The sequence below is a fragment of the Bombus vosnesenskii genome, unplaced genomic scaffold, assembly GCF_011952255.1.
Source record: "Bombus vosnesenskii isolate JDL3184/JDL3185 unplaced genomic scaffold, Bvos_JDL3184-5_v1.1 scf7180000013348, whole genome shotgun sequence".
NCBI classification, from domain to species: Eukaryota; Metazoa; Arthropoda; class Insecta; order Hymenoptera; family Apidae; genus Bombus; species Bombus vosnesenskii.
This window is the reverse complement of record NW_022882984.1, coordinates 1,506,159-1,525,100: the sequence shown is the minus strand read 5'-3', so window position 1 is coordinate 1,525,100 and position 18,942 is coordinate 1,506,159. Positions and strand designations below refer to the sequence as shown.

Below are 18,942 nucleotides of genomic sequence, written 5' to 3'. Positions count from 1 at the left end.
CGAATATAAATTGAAGTAATACGAATTCAATTTTAATTGAAAGTAATATTTCAACGCGGTTATCCATTACAAATATGTATTCACAATGGAACACTCTCGCCTATCAATATTCTTAAAATATTTTGACCTTTTTGATACACACAGAACTGAACGTGCCTCATACATACTTTGTGCGCGAATGTTTATATGAAAATAAATTTGCTTAACTTTTAAATTCATGCATACATAATCGGGTAACATTCGTAATAATCGTAGTGAGTGTTCGATTTTCAAACAGTTCAAACATACAACAGGAAACTCGTGCAAATAAAGATAAATATTTTTAATACAATCTAATAAAGATAGAACTTAAATTATATTAATTAAATTAAATTAATTTCCTCCAAAAGTATAAGATAGTACTCATACTCTGATAATTAAAAAATAAAATTTGTAGCAATATGTTAGTAAATAAGTGTGTTCAAGTCACCACAACTTCTGCTAATTTATCATCTTTTATAAACTTAAAATGTAAGTATTTTTTTATTTATTAAATTTCAACTAATTTATTAAATACTGAATTATTTTATTACCGAAGAAATCATTCATTATATTCAAATGTGCTATACGAGTTTTAATTTTCACGATGCACTAATTGCTTTTCAACCGACGAATTTTTTAAATCACAAAATCACATATCATTATTATCTTAGGGTTCACTATACAAACCAGAAATTTCGTCACTACGGTGACAGATGTTTCAAAAATGCCTGATTGCGAATACGTACCTTTTACCTACAAGGTGAGATCTTTTGTTTGCATGTCGAAATTATTTTTTCCATAATACAAATACATAAAAATGTCTACTATTACATTTGCTTACGAAACAGATTACAAATTATAAAGAAATTAAAAAGGCATACGAATCGATCATATCTCCTTCTTTGAAGCAATTTTACAAAGAACCATTATTAATACACGAAGGTCGAGGGCAATGGTTGTGGGACCATCGTGGAAAACGATATTTGGATATGTTCGGCGGGGTTGCTACTGTGTCTGTTGGTCACTCTCATCCGTAAGAACAGCATAAAATAGAAACTAATAAAAAATGCAATAAAAAAAGATTCATAAATATAAGAAATTAAGTGATGCATATTTTCCAGAAAAATAACAGCTGCTATATCTGAACAAGCGTCTAAATTGAACCACGTATCTTCCGTTTATATGCATACCCATTTATATGAATATGTAACCAAGTTAACAACTAAATTTTCAAACAAATTGAGAGTAGTATATCTAACAAATAGCGGATCGGAAGCAAACGAATTGGCGTTTTTAATGGCTAGGATTTACACGCGCAACCAGAATATCGTATCACTAAAAAATGGATATCATGGTGCAACTTATGGAACCTCAGCATCTACAGCCATGAGTACATGGAAATTTCCATTCGTTGCACAACCACCTGGCTATTTACATGTATACATATACAAATTCCTTCCGAGATTATTATTGGATCTTTGATTTGAATGCCTGAACCGGAAATAGATGATTCTATAATCAATGTGTAACCATTTCAGGCGGTATATCCAGATGTATACAAAGGTGATTGGGGTGGATCAAAATGTAGAGATTCACCTGTACAAGTGATAGGAAGGGAATGTGATTGTGGAGATGAAGAATGTGTAGCTTCTGAAAAATATTTTCAGAAATTCGATGAATCATTTCGTTTTAGTTTGGCAAGTACGCACAGCGTCGCAGCGTTTGTAGCTGAAAGTATACAGGTATTCTGTGCTTCATTCTCAATTTTTCTATTTATAATTATCGACAATTACTAATTACAAAGGTTGTGCAACTTTTAGGGAATAGGAGGTGCAGTTCAATATCCCAAATATTTCCTTCAGAAAATATATAATTATATCCATGAAAAGGGTGGTCTTTGTATAGCGGATGAAGTTCAGACTGGTTTCGGTAGGACGGGAGAACATTTTTGGGGTTTTGAGAACCACGATGTGGAACCGGATATAGTAACTTTAGCAAAGGGAATAGGAAACGGATTTCCTCTTGGAGCTGTAGTGACAAGTAGTGAGATTTCCGAAAGTTTGAATTCAGCATTGCACTTTAACACGTTCGGAGGAAATCCACTTGCGTGCATCGTAGGATCAACGGTATTAGATGTAAGTATATTTCACTCTATATATTTTTTTACATGTTTCCAAAATTACTTTATAATTTTTTTAATTATTACAATTATTAATTAATTATAATATATAACGATGAATTAAAATAATTTAGATTATAAAAGAAGAAGATCTTCAACAAAATGCATATACAGTCGGGACACATTTGATCGATCGCTTAAGTACTTTGTTATTAGAATTTCCCAATATCGTTGGTGATGTTAGAGGAAAGGGATTAATGATTGGAATTGAATTAATTTCGAACTTCGAAACGAAAAAGCCGTTACAAACGGAATACGTGCTTGAGATTTTCGAGAATATAAAAAATATGGGTGTTCTTGTTGGTAAAGGAGGGTTACATGCAAATGTAAGGTAACTGATGATTAAATATTTATAAAATGTAATAGATGAATATTTATGATGTTCAATGTACATAGGTGCTTCGAATAAAGCCACCTTTATGTGTAACGAAAATGGATGCAGATTTTACTTTTGCAGTTATTAAGAGAACATTGGAAATACACCAAGAAAAATATAAGCAGATTAAAGGATAAACGAATGTAATACGTGAATTCAGGTCCTTTTATTTGATATAATTATGTATGTTACATTTGTACAGTATATGTAGTTCTTTCATTTTATTCATGCAAATTGATTGTGTTTAAGTTTATTCTGTACATGGTCATTTACGATAAGCATGAACAGTGAAAATTAATAATTATATACAAATATTTGTTTCCTTCATTTGTCCTTCAATGAAGTACACTCGGGTACCTATCTAACGCGTTCGAGTATCTACCTATCGTGAACATTCGCAAACGCTGTGTGGCTGATAGATATCTGAATTAAAACTATAGTATGTATTAAAAGCAGATGTTTAAATTCAGTTTGAAAAGAATCGTAATTTTCATCCATACATATAATAAAAGGACGACAGAAATTGTAATCAACATTTTTATCTGCAGCTTCAATTATTAAACAGTCAGTCTTCGAAAAATAAAATGCGCATCAAATTTACTTGATAATTCGTCATATAGCATTTAAATATTTGATTATTCCCTGTTATTTTCATGCAAAATGCAGTTTTCTATATATTACATGTAAATTGCGGAAATTAAATACTTAAAATCACATATACGAGTACGTAAAGCAACTTGTACGAATTAAATAAGTTATTGCTTTTGATCTTAATACTTTAAAATCTCCATATTTCATATACTTGTTTAATTGTACATTTTTCTTCTATAATCTTTTCTTTCTAATCAGTTTCTCAATATGTTCTTTCATGTAAAATTCAAATTAATACATGTTTTGGAAGACTTTTTATATTATGTAAAAATACTACCCAAAGTAAATGCAAAGCTGCCAACATTACATAAAAACTATTGTATATCAACAAATGTAAATGCACTCAAATTTTTTAAATATGTGAAGACAACAATATATGGGGATTTCAAATATGTAAAAAATAAGATTTGGCACAAAATCTGTTTGTTTGAGAGAAAAAAAATAAATAAATAGAAAAATGTAATATCAACATGATACTCTATTTGCCCTTGTTATTGTCTAAAAATGCTCACTAAAGTATATTTAATAAAGCAATTATTCATTATACTGTTGCTTGTATCACAAAATACTCAGTACTTTTAGAGTAATATTATGTGGGAAAGATGCATGTATAACTCTGTTATTAATGAATAATAAATTGAATTTCTCCAATCTACTAAACATTCTTTCATTAACTAGCCTATAACAAAGTGAATAAAATAGTGTTAAATATGAAATATGTAGGCACCTAATTAAAAAATAAAATTTCCAATTTTTAAGCAATCAGATTTGTTAGAACGATTTTAGAGTCTGGTAATGTATCAAGAAGGTAATGAGAGGTTTCAGCCATTGAGGCAAGATCAGCTTCTAATAATGCCAGTTGAAGTTCCCTACGTGCTTTTTGTAAAACATATACCATCAGTGAAATACCTATTAGAATCTGAAAGTAAAATGGAAAAATTATTTGCACTTTCAATATCATAAAAAATGAATCTTAATTTTTTTTATACTAAAAATATACTTGGAAACAGAAAACAATGTAACCAGTTGCTGCTGTTGATCTATCTTCAAGGACATCTTGCATAGATCTTAAACTACTGCCCAGGTAAATATTGATGATTTGAGCAGGTAGTAAACCTAATGCACTAGCTATATGGTATCGAATACCACCCATGTTGCTTACCTAAATATTTGTGTATATTGTTAACAGTTTTTAATATGCTTTTTATCTATATTGTTAAATATTAATCAGAAAGTACATACCGCAAAAATGGTATTTTGTAGACCGAAAGGAATGGGAGTTAATCTTGCAAATAACACAACCTTGAAAGCTTGTGGTCCAGATATAACTCTGAGAATAGCTCTTGCAGTATCATTTTGTAAAAGAGCTCCAATAGGTAATTTAGATGACAATGCACTAAGGGTAACATGTGCTATAGCTATTCCTAAATTGGCAGACAAAACTACCATGACAATGCCTCTTAATATGCCAAATAAATAACCGCTAGCAATGATAAGGAATAAATAACCGATTACAATAGGGAATGAGACCACTGTGAACAATGCAATGAATATTACAGTAACAATCCATATGTTCTGATGTTCAATCCAATAAAGCAACACTTTAATATAGTCTCTGCAGATAAAAACAATTGCACCCAAAAGTGCCAGCGTGGCAATTGTTACTACAATGTAGCACACTGAATTTGAGTGGATACAGTTACACTGTATCGAAGTAGAGTTCTTAGATGGACGAACACCAGTTTCCACATCTTCTATATTAATTATATCCATGTCCAATATGTCTATTCCTCATTATGAATAAGGAAAAAATCATTCAATTCTTTTGCTATGACCTGTTTGAAAAATGTCAAATGATATGTTAGGTACATATAATACATTTGCTTCTTATCAGTTTAATATTAGGTAATCAGTAATATTCAGTAATATATCAGTAAAATATATATTATATTAAAGGATAATGTATTTGATGGTATTAGAAAGAAACATATCAGTTCATTTGCCTTAAATATACGTATTGTTATGTATGTTATATATAAATCATTTATGCAATAATTTTTTTATAAATTTTATGATACTTAAATATGTACTTCAACTAATTTATACATTTATAAAACACAAATGTTTGATTATAATGTTGCGATCATTATAGTACCATGATTATAAATAAGACCACAGAGAACTATTCAATTTTGTATTTATTAAATATTTTTATATTATTTACATAAAAACTAATTTCCTCAGAAACACGCGTAATACGGGAAAGAAACTTTCTGGTACAACAGAAATAACTCTACATTATTGTCTTAAATTACTGTAATCATAAATTCGTAAAAAAGCATGCAAATAAAAAATAACACGTAATAATATTTATTTTTACCTTATCACTTACCATAATAAACAATTTCGTAAATCGCAATTTTCTATACTTTTCCTATTATCATCAGATATTAGCAATATTATGTTTTATTTTCGATTTTTCTTTCATCCGTTATCATTCTTATCGAAAAATATAATAATTTTGTGATAAAAAGATAAGTAACATAAACTCGTAGAACATAATAATTGAAATCCGTTTATGATTTTCGTTTACGTCAAGCACTCTGTTGGTGTGAAAGCAGGAACATTTCATTTTCCAATACCACGCAGATTTATCAAAATAATTCCCATAACAATTCTATTATCTAATATTTAAATTAACAAAATTCTAAATATCATACTTAAAAACATATTTTTAATAAAAAAATTTTTCAGGATCTAGATATCTAGGTATCTATAAAATTATAATTATATTTGAAGAAAATTTATATTAAAACTTGAAATGTTAAAACTTTGATAATTAACTATTAACGGGTATTATTTAAATCATAATTTTTATTCAAATTTGATAACTCTGTTTTCGATGTATTATTCAAATCTTTTATTGTGTAAAATTTCAACTTTTTTCTTAATTACATATTATATCATGCTATATAAATTAATACATTATATGATACATTAATTTAAATTGTAATACAAAATACACATATAATAAGTATTTTTGTTATATACATTTTGTATTGTAAATATATATGATTTATATTATATGGTGCATTTTCTCGAAAATTACTCGCGGTTCACGGTTTTATATACGAAGAAAACGAAGAAGTAAAAACAAAGAAAATCATGAAGTAGAACATTGAAGAAAAAATTAATCCCGGGCTTCTAAAACCACAAGATATATTCATATAACACTAAGGACAGATTGGTTAGATTTCATTTAGAAAGTGATAGAGCTAAGAAAGTAATATTTCCAGTTGCGCACTTGTCAACCTTGTTTGCGGTGACCGCGTCGTTATGGCGGCATAACGAATTTTTGCAGGTTACAAGCTAACAGGTGTAAGCTGAAAAACAGGATGGTCGTTCATACGTTCATTTACTCGAATTAATTATTGTTGATTGAATACTGTGGTTACTAATATCAATCCACAATTTTAAGTAAATTCCAAGGTATCGATGTCACCGACACATAGTGCATTCTAGTTTTCTATGTGATATCGAATTTTGTAACTTGACAGAATGATTGTCAAGAGGATATTACAGTTAGGATTTCTAGTAACAGTGCTTGTAAACGTGCATAGTTCAGCCGATGAAAGTACGAACGTAAATGCAAAATGTCAATTTGGAAAGACCCTGCGGAAGCAAGTAAACGCGGAACCGCTTAATGGAACCTGTTTACGAGATATTGTAGTTCGACTGTCGAACGAGTTTCGGTCTATCACTGATGCCGAACTCGGTTTGAAGCCGTTCCAAAGAATGCTCGGTGAAATGGAGTTCATGAATGTCTCGAATAGCTTGAACATGAGACTGAGCTTATTAGTGGATAAATTAAACAACAAGCTATTATCCTATGCAAAGCTTGTGAAGCAGAGCTATAATATTATAGAACCTATTTTGGCAAAGAACGAAAATCAGTTTGATTATTTTGAATCTATGAATGGACTAGAATTGTTATCAAATGGATTGGCTGATTTTTGCTCACAAATTGCACAAAGTATGTAAGATAAGTTTATTTAGAACTTGTAAATTCCAATCTAATGTGATTTTATGTATTTTAGAATTGGCACTTCATCTAAAAAATCAAGAATGGAAAAACTTACATTTGTTGCCTTTTATGTATCCGGTCACCATGTGTGGTCCATCTAGTGCAGGACATAATATTGGGCCTCTTTTGTTGTCTCAGTATTGTCCAAAAAAAAATGTGCTGTTGTTGCTTGAACATGCTGTGTTTATGTCTGAGGGAGATCTTACTCTAGCTCAAATAACTGCAGAGACAATAATTGACATGTTATCTCACACAGATTATGTTAATGTTATTGGCCTCTCTACTAATACTTCCATTCATTGCAAAGATGGTTTATTAAAAGCTACAGATGTTAATAAGTTTCAATTAGCACGTTATATTCATAGTTTAACAAGAATAGGTACAATTATCTTTTTATCTGTCATATCTCCTATTTATCATTATTTATAGAAATTTTTTGTCCCAATTTTAGAAACAAATGACACAATTGAATTTGATCTTAATAAGTTATTACAGAATGTAAAGGGTGAAGTAGTGTTTATACATTTGACTAATACACTTAAGCCCACTTCACACATAAAAAAGATAAGAAACATGATTTCTGCAGAGAAAGTAAGTGGCTATATAAGAACAATATTAATTCTTTCAGGTGAGTTTAATTATGTAATTACGTGCATGAGTTGTATGTAATATATTATTAACGTAATCGTTTTTTTACAGATCAAGAATCACATTCAAACACTAAGGATTACAATGATAGCATTCTAACTCTTCCAACACAAAATATACTCGGTTTTGAAGTATCAAAGCTGTTTTCTGATTTAAAATGTTCTGAAGAACATAAGAAAGATTATTATTTATCTGATCCATACTTTGATTTATATAGTAAAACAATGACGTTGTCTATTGGGCACATTACAAATAAAGCATTAATATCTTTAGATATTAAATTACGAAATTTCCTTGATGATATAACATATTTTAATGCTGGTATGCACGCATATGCTATACTGTTCGATAATAAGGGTATAGTTTGGATTCACAAAGATTTCCCACGAATGGAAACGATGCTAGATCAACCCCTCAAAGTTAATTTACATCACATAGAAAATATTAGTTCTGAAACTGTAAGAACAATGATAGAAGAATACGAGGGTGTTATAAACGTGAAAACACAATTAGGGAGAAAGGTACATCGGCATATATAAATATACGTAAAACTCATATTGATTTAGTTTTTACATTTCAGAAGTGGTATCGGTGGAAGCATTTGACGTACATGGATTTAATAGTATGCTTAGTATCGGCAACTAATGAAAGCGTATTACCTGTCGCAAAATTAGTACCGACATTATCAATGAATATTTTGCATCATCGTCTCGATCTTTTAATGCATAGTATCACCGATAAAAGCATTCTATGTACTTATCACAACAAGCTTTTGTCCTTGTGTAAGTTAATGAATTTTTGATAATTTGAAGAAATAAAAAACTTATCTAGCATTTGTATGGAAGAATATATGTATTTATGATTTAGCAACAGGAGTGGTCTATCTTTCTCCATGGTGTTTCCAGTCTCCAATAGAACAACTTAAATTGTTAGAAACTGGAACCGTTGTAACAATGCAGAGTTACATGGCATATCTAAAGGACTTAACAGGATTACTAGCTAATCCTGGTTTATATCAATCTGTCAGACCAGATGTAGCTATGTTGACTCAAATGTTGGGATACTTTAAAGGCAGGCATATAGAAAGCACTTTAAATAAATTTATAATAAGAAGGTACATGTTATACTATTATATGGAATGAGATTTTAAAAGAATTAGAATTTTTATTTAATTTTGTTATAGATATATCGTTGGAGTTGTAAGTGGCGTATTAGAGATATATCCAGGAATTATGCTTGATTCTGGTTTTGATCCTAAGAGAAGAATGTGGTATGGAAAAGCACTGGAGCATTCTGGAAAATTAGTTTTCACACCTCCATATTTGGGTGTTGGTAGTTCTGGATATGTTGTTACTCTAAGTCACACGGTTCATCGTAATTCGGAATCAACTGCAAAGGATGATGCTATTGCAGTTGTATCTATGGATGTAGCATTAGGCTTTATTTCAAGACTTCTGAAAGAAATGTTCCCATTTTGTAATAATTCGACGGTGAAATGTTTCCTAATGGATGATAAAGGATATTTAGTCTCACATCCAGCATTATTAGAACCAACTGGTAAAATCGAGCAGCAACATTTGACTCACAAGGAATTATTGGTTGCAAATGACATATTAAATCACGAGCTTTTCGTTAAAAAAAAAGCTTGTGCAAATTACTTAGATGGTACTGTACAAAGGTATTACCAGTTTAATACTTCACTCGATGAGGTTCTTACAAACATAGTTCACGGCGAACATTGCGTCAAATACCAAGTAGCAGCTGTACCAGGAACTAATGTATTTTTAGGAGTAGTTAATGTGACTTGTAATTTATTAAGAGCATTTTGCCCATGCAGTACTATGGATCACTCATGTTTAAACTGCAAAAGAATGGAACAAACCGAATGCGAATGTCCTTGTGAATGCGCATTATATTACTCTAATTGTGCAGAATATACTATAAATGAAATGAACCTCGAATCCTGTCCGGTACCATACGAACAAGGAGGGAATTCGCAGATGTCCTGGATACAATCTACGAATTTGAAAACGTGTCCGTCCATTGACTGTAAGATATTCAAAGGAGAAAATGAGTGTCTCGGAATTGTAGGTTGCCAATGGTGTCATATGGATAATGATGGAGAAACGCCATTGCAAGCACCATTTTGTAGCGATATGTCCGTATGTTTTAGAGGTATTCTTGGACTTTTTATGCCACTTAGTGATGGCACGTACAGTAAGTATTGTATTTTTAATATATAATTTTTTTATATATATTTTTTTCTCTTACAAAATATAATTCCTTTCAGATTCTCAGTCAACAGAAGAAATTGCAGTACGCGACTGGCCATCAGTTGGGCCTGTAGCTGGTGGAATACTAGCATTTCTTTTGATATTAGGTATATTGTTATTTTGTTATAGACTTCGATCTGTTCAGTCTGGTGTAGAACATCAGTGTTTACATATACATACATCACCCGATATGCTGCGTATGACGCATTTAGAGGGTGATGCAGAACCTATGGAGTTAGAGCAAACAAAAAACAATTTAGATTCTCTGATAAGGGATGGCATAGCGCCCATTTCGCCATATAAGGTTTCCACAAATTATAGAAAACCACCTGGTGGTGATAGTGATCATGGATATAGTACAATGACACCTCACGACGATTCTGAACAACAAACATTTGCTGAACCGCTATTAGTAGTTGGTAGTAATACTGAACCCGATCTGAAAAGACAGTCCACTTGTCTTCCCTCTCCAACAACAAATTTAGGGTCCCCTTATCATGTTTTAGCGCCAGTCACGGTTCATTGTAATATGGAAGCAAATTTTTGTTAACATCTATAACAAACAATAACCTGGAAATTTTTATGCAGGTATTGTTCCTTCAAAATAGTAAAACTTCGTTTGATTGAAATCAATGTTATAAAACATAATGTAAAAAACACACCTCAACCCTTATATCTCCAACTGACAAATGCAAACCAGCATTCTACTCCAAAGGAGTAATAAGGGCTAATTTTGAAAAGAGTTTATGATTTTTTATAAGTTTTTTTTATAAATATTAAGATTATACAAGTTATATAGTGATATATGGACGTGCATGTCTATTAGTATTATTTTAAATTAGTAATAATATTTCATTCAGACAAATCATACTTAATTCAATAATGAAATTGGATATGATTATTGACTGTTATCACAACTAGCAATGATACTATTTTTTTTCGTTTCTATAATTAAGAATAATGCAGCAAATGTAAATGTGTTCGAATATTACTTAAAATAATCATATATTTTTTATATAAATCGGAAACGAACTATGTAACTGAGGTGTCTTGATATCTTAATGTAATAGCAAGATATCTTACTCCATAGTTCGTTTTCATTGTATACATTTTTTAGAAAACAACATCACAAATTAGCTATTTACGTACTATGTAATGTAAGCCACGTAGTTTAAGATTTTTAATAGAATTTATTGGTAGATATAAATTCGCGTAAGCATAAAATATATATACATTTTTATACATGATAGTACTTTTAGAAAAAGTGTACAGTGACCTTTTTACGCATAATGAAACAAACTTTTATAGCTAAGAGCTAATCTCTTAGATATTTACATTTTATACGTATATACGTGACTGACTACTTATCACTTGATCTTGCCAATACACATAGTTTATTATAAACGTAGGTTTTACTATTTTTATAACTTGTAAATGTAGAACAGTTAGTTTTTGAGTACTTTACATGTTGATCAGTATTTTAATTATTAAAGTATATAATTGCTGTTAAAAAAATGTAATTTTATTATTATGATAAGTAAAAATACAAAAATTATCAAAACTGTTTGTTTATTCATTGTTATGTGTTTCAGTGACTCGTAAAAAATAAATCCTCGGTAATTTGATTACTTTAGATCTATTTAAATTATGAATTATATACCAAAAAAATCAACAGCATACACGCAATAGTTTTCATTATATGTTATACTAGAACTTATATAAAATATTTTTTCCATGTAATTGCTTTATAGTTAAGGTATAAAGTCTGGATTCTTCCTTAAAATTACGAAACCTTCCATGATGGGTGTTAAAGGTATATATTCTTCGGTTGCAAGTTCTGCTCTTTCACCATATGCTAGTAAAACAGGTGTTGTATGTGTTTGGAAACCTGTAATCGTTTTGGGTTTTCCCGCTTGACCCACAACGTCTACAGCAAGACCTACCCTTACTGGTACAGCTAAAGGATTTAACTTTTCATCAAATGTTACTAACATCCTTGGTTGCATTGCAACTGCTAGCGTGTACAACAAATAATGAGATCGACCTAGAATGACTGAAAACAAAAATAGAGTCATAGTTATTTAATACATCTTAAATAATTACAATATCTAAAAAAGATTGATATACTTACTGTTTTTTACGTCGAGGAAACCAATTAAGGTAGCTAAAAGTCCAGCAAGTGCTACAGGACTTAATACTTGTCTATCACTGTGATATGGAGATAATGTCAAAGTTCCTTTACCAAGATGCGTTAAACCTTGTGCGATGCGAACCATGAATAAATTGTTAGGATCTTTTGCATGGAACTGAGCAAGCTGCCTTAACATTGCAGCCAATCTTGCGTTGTTTGTTCCAGCTCCGACCAAACCCATTGCGAAAATTGCATTATGCGCTACTTCCGGATCACTATCATGGGAGAATTTAGATAATGTATCGAGTATATTCAGTTTTGGATTGGAGACTGATATGAGTCCAAGTGCAAGTGGAACGGATCGCCTGATAACAGGCTCGCAATAACGCAATAAATGACCAAATGTTCTGTACGCCATCTCAGCACCAATTTCTTCTCCCATGGCAATTAAAGCAATGCCAAGCACGGCAATTGCTTGTCTTGAGCTGAGGTCCTTTGCTTTATCTTCCTTTTTTTCTTCTTTTTTATCTTTATCTTTACGATCGCTCTTGTCTTCCTTCTCGTTGGATGGTTCATAATGTTCAGAACAAATATGCAACAGATGTTGGATCTTCAAAACATTTCCAGTACCGGCGTATGCGCACACTTCTACTAAAGTCGTGGACATTGATTTGAAAGGTTCAGGTACTATTTCTAGGGCTGCTATTATAGCTTCTGCCGCTTCTTGTTTCCCTAAAAAGCATAATCCGAGGCCTAAAGGTAGAAATCGTGCGTACGTGTCTTTTAAATCTGCTTCTGACTTCTCCATGAGGGCGTGCATTATTGTTGTTGTAACGTAAGCATTGCAAGAACCTACTGCTACCATTCCTAGAGCAAGACCTGCCACGCCTATGACTTCCCAACTAGACTTGGGATCGCTAAGTACAGGAATTAAAAGACCATAAACAGCTTCCCGATTCGAACCCGCATATGCCAATCCAAGACCAACAATTGCACCAATACGCATTGTGTTACTGCTGTGTAATACATAATCAGATAAAAGTGCTAATGCAGGATCGCATTCAATTCTTACGCGGCAATTGACCAGACCACAAGCTAATAGAGCACCAGATTTGATATAATCTTCAGAAGAATAAAGATACTTGTCTATAGGTGTCAAACCACCATCAACGTCCCATAATAGTACAAGACCAAGGGATGCTGTTGCACTGAGCATTCCATGTTCTTTATTCTTATACAACCATTTATTCCCATCTTCAACCAATAGTTTATCTTGACCAAAAGCTGCATTGACAAAACCATTAACGAAGCTCGCAGCAAGATTTTGTCTTGCTGAATCTACTTGACCACCCCCAAATGGAGATCTAGAATTTTCTAAATGTGACTTGTATACATCCTCTGGTGTTTTTGGCTCCATTATGTCTAATTCACGCGCAAGATTAAGGAAATGGTAATTCAACAAAGAATTGGACATGATTTCAACTAGATCATCATATTCTGGAGTAGATTCTGGAAGTTCCAAGAAAATTTGCTGTCTACCTAGCATAAATGCTAGTTGCTTTTGAACAGAACTAAAAACGATAGTATATATTAATACAATTTTTTTTAAAATATTTATTTTAATAGCATTTTAACTTACAGATCAGTGCAGTTTGTAAATATATCTTCAATAAGTGGTAAATCATTCAGCTGCATTGCCAGCCTAACAGCCTGAGGGTACTGGCCAAACTTCCTATATAATTTGGCAGCAGCATGAAGCAGAGTACTATTTTCTGGATCTGCTACATATGGTACACAGCTTGTTAAATATAAACAAACTCTTTGATACGCACTTTCATCTACGTATTGCTCCAATAGATCTAGCCTTTCAATTTCCATTAGCAGATCACAAGCTTCCGTTTCAGCATTGTGGGCCATGTTATAAGGTACAATTTCATGTACCAGAGCTATTAATTTTTTACTAATAGCTTCTGCATTGTCTGTTGGCTCATCCCATTCACCAGCTAATTCTCCTGATAGATGCCTAACATATTCATGTCCCCATTCTCCAATGGCTATAGCAGACCCAGTAAGTCTATACTTAAGACATTCTCTACCTTCACCCATAGTCATAGCAAGGACAGAAATGACATCAGAACATAATTCCTTAGACTTTACGTCTGTTATCTTTTCATAAATAGATTTCATAGTATCATAATGAGGTCTCATAAATTTAAGAGGTTTTGGAACACTAGTCATTGATGTTGTGGATGCACGGATATGGTTACGTAGAGACTCCAAAGCTGGATAATATAAACTTGTATTAGGATCTTGCAAACGTTCAACAAGGTGAGTTAACTCTTCTTGCAAAAGTTTGTCCTCTTCAGACTAAAAAAATATTAGAGTAAATAAATGTTATAATATTAAAGCTACATTTTTTTATATAGTGAGAATTTTATCTAAATTTATAATAAAATCAGATACGTTCTCTTTTACTTTTCGTATTTTCTACTGTTGAAAATGTTTTTTTTTATAATCCTGCAGCAAAAACTACAACTCACCAATTCATTTTTATCTTCTTCTTTTCCGCTTCTGACTTCTTTGTTTGTTTTTGACTCCACTTTCACACTTTCAGGCATTTTGTTTCAATTATCACTTAAAATGATTGCAAAATATAAAACTCAATCCACCCTTCGACCCTAGTTGGAGCGTAGGTTAGAATAAATGTAGACCCTATTTGCGAGTCACCACTATTCATCATGGGTTAGAGATGTAATAGAATTGTGACATCAATTTCTGCATTTCTGACGAAGGTTTCCAGTTCCTCCACCAGATGGGCGTTCGACTTCCACGACTGTACAGTGCACAATTGATACTGTGAATATACAAGAAATATAGTAATCTATGTATCACTTTGTGCTTAAGGGTATATTTTGTGTAACGCTTCGCTTTGCGACTATCTGTAGATTGAACGTGGAAAATTGAAGAGTTAGTTATCCAATGATAATTTATAGTTACGGTATAATTGTGTAAAATATAATCGTGTTGAAATAAATCACGTTGTAAACGTTGCGACTGATTAACACGATATATTCAATTTTCTAAAAAATGAGTCGCAAAAGAATACATGAAGAGGAAGATGGATACGGTACATTCTCGTTTTTCTTATATTACCATTATTTAAAAAATTAAAAATTGTATATGTTGAATGTTACTTTTTTTTACTCATGAGGAAGTATTATATTTTTATATAAATTTTATAGAACGGACGTATAAGAAACGTAGGAGGGTATCAGAGAATCAAGAGATTGAAGATCGACTTGAATCTCTCATCCTGAGAGTAGGAGAAAAATCTACATCATCCTTAGAGAGCAACCTTGAGGGTCTAGCTTCAGTGTTAGAAGCTGATCTTGGACTATTTCGCAGCAAAATACTTAGGATTCTGACTGAATGTGCAATTAGGATGCCAGAAAAATGTACAATTTATACCACTCTTGTTGGATTGTTGAATGCAAAGAACTTTAATTTTGGTGGTGAATTTGTTGACTACATGGTAAAGAACTTTAAAGACGCATTGAAAGCTTGTAAATGGGATGTAGCTAGATATTCATTAAGATTTCTAGCCGATTTAGTAAACTGCCATGTTTTATCTTGTGGATCTTTAATGCAATTGTTTGACAATATGTTAGATGCTGCTAATGAAGATGGTGTACCCCAAGTAAGACGAGATTGGTATGTAAAATATATTCTATGTGATTTTGTGGATGAGTGTAACAAAATATATTAATTTATTATTATTTATTATAGGTATGTCTATGCTGTATTATCAACATTACCATGGGTAGGAAGAGAATTATATGAAAAAAAGGAACAAGAGTTAGACCATTTGATGGTTACAATAGAAATATTTTTAAATAAAAGAAGTAAAAAGCATCAAGCAGCATTAAGAGTATGGTCAAGTGACACACCTCACCCTCAGGAAGAATATTTAGATTGCTTATGGGCTCAAGTGAGAAAACTTAGGCAAGACAATTGGGCAGAAAAACATATTCCTAGACCATATCTTGCGTTTGACTCAATATTATGCGAAGCATTGCAACACAATTTACCTACTATAATGCCACCGCCGCATCATGAATCTTATTCCTATCCACTACCTACAGTTGTTTTCCGCATGTTTGATTACACAGATTGCCCAGCTGAAGGACCGTTATTACCTGGAAGCCATGCTATAGAACGTTTTCTTATAGAGGAACATTTAAAACAAATTATCAACAATTACTTCTTTGAAAGAAAAGATTGGTACGTATTTCCTACTCTTATCTAGTTTTTTTTTCGTATTTCTGTTCTGTAATTAAATATTCGCTTATAATGAATTACAGTGCAGCCCAACTATTGAACTTTCCATATAAAGCAAAAATACCATTGGATTATTGTATAGTTGAAGTAATATTTGGTGAATTATTTAGACTACCAGCTCCAAAGCATTTAGAAATATGTTATGGGTCGATTTTAATTGAACTTTGCAAATTACAACCATCAACAATGCCACAGGTAAAATGATAAGCATCATTATATTATAAATTCAAATATTTATCAGTACTTTTACTTTATGTTGATGTAGGTTTTGGCACAAGCAACAGAAATTTTATTCCGTCGCATAGACAGTATGGCTGCTACTGCTTTTGATCGTTTCGTATGGTGGTTCGCGTATCATTTAAGCAATTTTCAATTTCGTTGGTCCTGGGAAGATTGGGATTCTTGTTTGCAACGCGATCCAGAACATCCTCGGCCAAAATTTATTCGAGAAGTACTTCTAAAAGCTTTACGGTATATATGTTAAATTAATCATGGAAACGTTTTAGTGATATAAATAAGTTCATAAAAATAATATTTTATTTGTAATTTATACTTAGATTATCATATTACCAAAGAATACGGGATATGATGCCAGGATCGTACGCTGACTTAATTCCAGCACCTCCAGAGCCTATTTATAAATATACTTCAGAGGGTGCCAGTAAATACAAATTTTTTAATAATATTATTTATAGATAATAGATGAAAATCCTATCTAGAAAAAATTGTTCTATAGGTTCACTTCCGGGCACAGCAGCAGCTCATGAATTGGTCGTTTCTATAAGACGTAAGTGTACTCCAGAAGAAGTTCTCAACGTATTAAATACGTTACCAGGTCCTAGAGAAAATGAAGAAACGAATAATTTCAATCCTTTGAAAATTGATGTCTTTGTACAAACATTATTGAATTTAGGTTCAAAAAGCTTTAGCCACAGTTTTGCAGCGATAGGAAAATTTCATTATGTTTTTCAAGTAAGATTTTGAACAAAAAATATTTATAATCTGACAAAAATAATTGCAGATGTAATAAGTTTGTATTTTCAGGTTCTTGCTGAAACTGAAGAAGCTCAAATATGCATTTTGAGAAATATGTATGCATTATGGAAGAATCACTATCAAATGATGGTAGTCTTGACTGATAAATTCTTAAAAACTGGTATTATTGAATGTAGTGCAATCGCAAATTGGATATTTTCTAAAGAAATGGTATCAGAATTTACCAAGTATGTATAATTTTATAAACAATACTGTTTTAAAACATTTAACAACATTTATATTTACTATATCGTCTTTATAGATTATATATTTGGGAAATTCTTCATTTAACAATCCGAAAGAAAAACAAACATGTAACAAAGTTAAGCACAGAATTAGCGGAAGCTCGTGAGAAGTTGAGGAGAGCAGAAAGTAGGTCAGGTTCATCGTCAGAAGATGAAGACAATAATAAAGACAGGAATAGGGAAAAACCTTCGGAAGATGTTGTAGAAAGAATGGAGGAAAAGCTGGAAACAGCTCAAGCAGATCAGAAAAATTTGTTCCTTATCATTTTCCAGGTACATATAATTATCTTATTATTACTATTATAGAAATAAAAAAGATATTCACTAATATCTTTTTTCAGCGTTTTATAATGATTCTATCGGAACATTTAGGACGCTGTGATACTGACGGTATAGATTATAATACTCACTGGTACAAATGGACCATTGGCAGACTACAGCAAGTGTTCCTAACTGTAAGCTTTTTATCAAATGATAAAAATAAAATGTATTCTTTTGTTTGCACACAATGTTAATTGTTTTTTCTCTTATTAACAGCATCATGAGCAGGTTCAAAAGTATTCATCAACATTAGAAACTTTACTTTTTACTCCAGACCTGGATCCGCATATTTTGGATGTTTTCCATCAGTTTGTTTCTCTACGAGCATGAATGTCATTTTCTACAGTAATCGTTATGTTAAATGTATTTTATGTTATCGAAAAGTTGGGAGACTAATTTCCAACTTTTGAATATTTTATATAATCATTGTTAGACACATTGTGACTTTTCATGACGCGATTGGCGAATTAGAACTAAAAAGAGGAAATTTTTATATTGCAATATATTCTGTGACAAATTATTTGATTTTCAGGACAGCATAATATCATGTAATATGTAACATAACATTATGTGTAAATGCTAAATGCGTTATTACGCGTGATGTAAATATATTTATCCAGCTTTAAGTATATTTCTTTTC

General features: G+C 31.6%; 5 protein-coding genes across 7 annotated transcripts; 3 read left to right on the top strand and 2 right to left on the bottom strand.

Annotated features, from left to right (window-relative positions):
• Positions 1–407: 407 nt before the first annotated feature.
• On the top strand, positions 408–3,142 carry LOC117236331 (alanine--glyoxylate aminotransferase 2, mitochondrial). 2 transcript variants are annotated; one of them, XM_033499173.1, is made up of 8 exons: positions 408–510; positions 693–781; positions 870–1,054; positions 1,143–1,458; positions 1,560–1,763; positions 1,842–2,156; positions 2,275–2,531; positions 2,597–3,142. In XM_033499173.1, exons 1-8 carry the CDS (start codon positions 441–443, stop codon positions 2,607–2,609), a joined length of 1,449 nt encoding a protein of 482 aa, XP_033355064.1. In that variant the 5' UTR covers positions 408–440; the 3' UTR covers positions 2,610–3,142. The 2 variants fall into 2 exon arrangements, with proteins under 2 accessions (XP_033355064.1, XP_033355063.1); XM_033499172.1 differs by having other exon boundaries at positions 410–510; positions 2,275–2,526.
• LOC117236332 (transmembrane protein 64) lies at positions 2,724–5,870 on the bottom strand. 2 transcript variants are annotated; one of them, XM_033499175.1, is made up of 4 exons: positions 5,608–5,870; positions 4,470–5,062; positions 4,228–4,389; positions 2,724–4,146 (listed from the first exon to the last, which is right to left on the bottom strand). In XM_033499175.1, exons 2-4 carry the CDS (start codon positions 4,998–5,000, stop codon positions 3,982–3,984), a joined length of 858 nt encoding a protein of 285 aa, XP_033355066.1. In that variant the 5' UTR covers positions 5,001–5,062; positions 5,608–5,870; the 3' UTR covers positions 2,724–3,981. The 2 variants fall into 2 exon arrangements, with proteins under 2 accessions (XP_033355066.1, XP_033355065.1); XM_033499174.1 differs by having other exon boundaries at positions 5,620–5,866.
• A 915-nt stretch (positions 5,871–6,785) lies between these two features.
• LOC117236304 (VWFA and cache domain-containing protein 1) lies at positions 6,786–11,788 on the top strand. Its single transcript, XM_033499138.1, has 8 exons — positions 6,786–7,260; positions 7,325–7,690; positions 7,763–7,939; positions 8,011–8,480; positions 8,540–8,741; positions 8,827–9,073; positions 9,143–10,176; positions 10,250–11,788. Exons 1-8 carry the CDS (start codon positions 6,786–6,788, stop codon positions 10,780–10,782), a joined length of 3,504 nt encoding a protein of 1,167 aa, XP_033355029.1. The 3' UTR covers positions 10,783–11,788.
• LOC117236305 (26S proteasome non-ATPase regulatory subunit 2) lies at positions 11,733–15,111 on the bottom strand. The gene is made up of 4 exons (XM_033499140.1): positions 14,904–15,111; positions 14,003–14,730; positions 12,364–13,934; positions 11,733–12,285 (listed from the first exon to the last, which is right to left on the bottom strand). Exons 1-4 carry the CDS (start codon positions 14,979–14,981, stop codon positions 11,984–11,986), a joined length of 2,679 nt encoding a protein of 892 aa, XP_033355031.1. The 5' UTR covers positions 14,982–15,111; the 3' UTR covers positions 11,733–11,983.
• A 339-nt stretch (positions 15,112–15,450) lies between these two features.
• On the top strand, positions 15,451–18,928 carry LOC117236306 (nuclear cap-binding protein subunit 1). The gene is made up of 11 exons (XM_033499141.1): positions 15,451–15,490; positions 15,606–16,074; positions 16,150–16,644; positions 16,725–16,896; positions 16,967–17,172; positions 17,259–17,362; positions 17,438–17,673; positions 17,746–17,924; positions 17,999–18,254; positions 18,323–18,436; positions 18,519–18,928. Exons 1-11 carry the CDS (start codon positions 15,451–15,453, stop codon positions 18,630–18,632), a joined length of 2,385 nt encoding a protein of 794 aa, XP_033355032.1. The 3' UTR covers positions 18,633–18,928.
• The last annotated feature ends 14 nt before the right edge of the window (positions 18,929–18,942 follow it).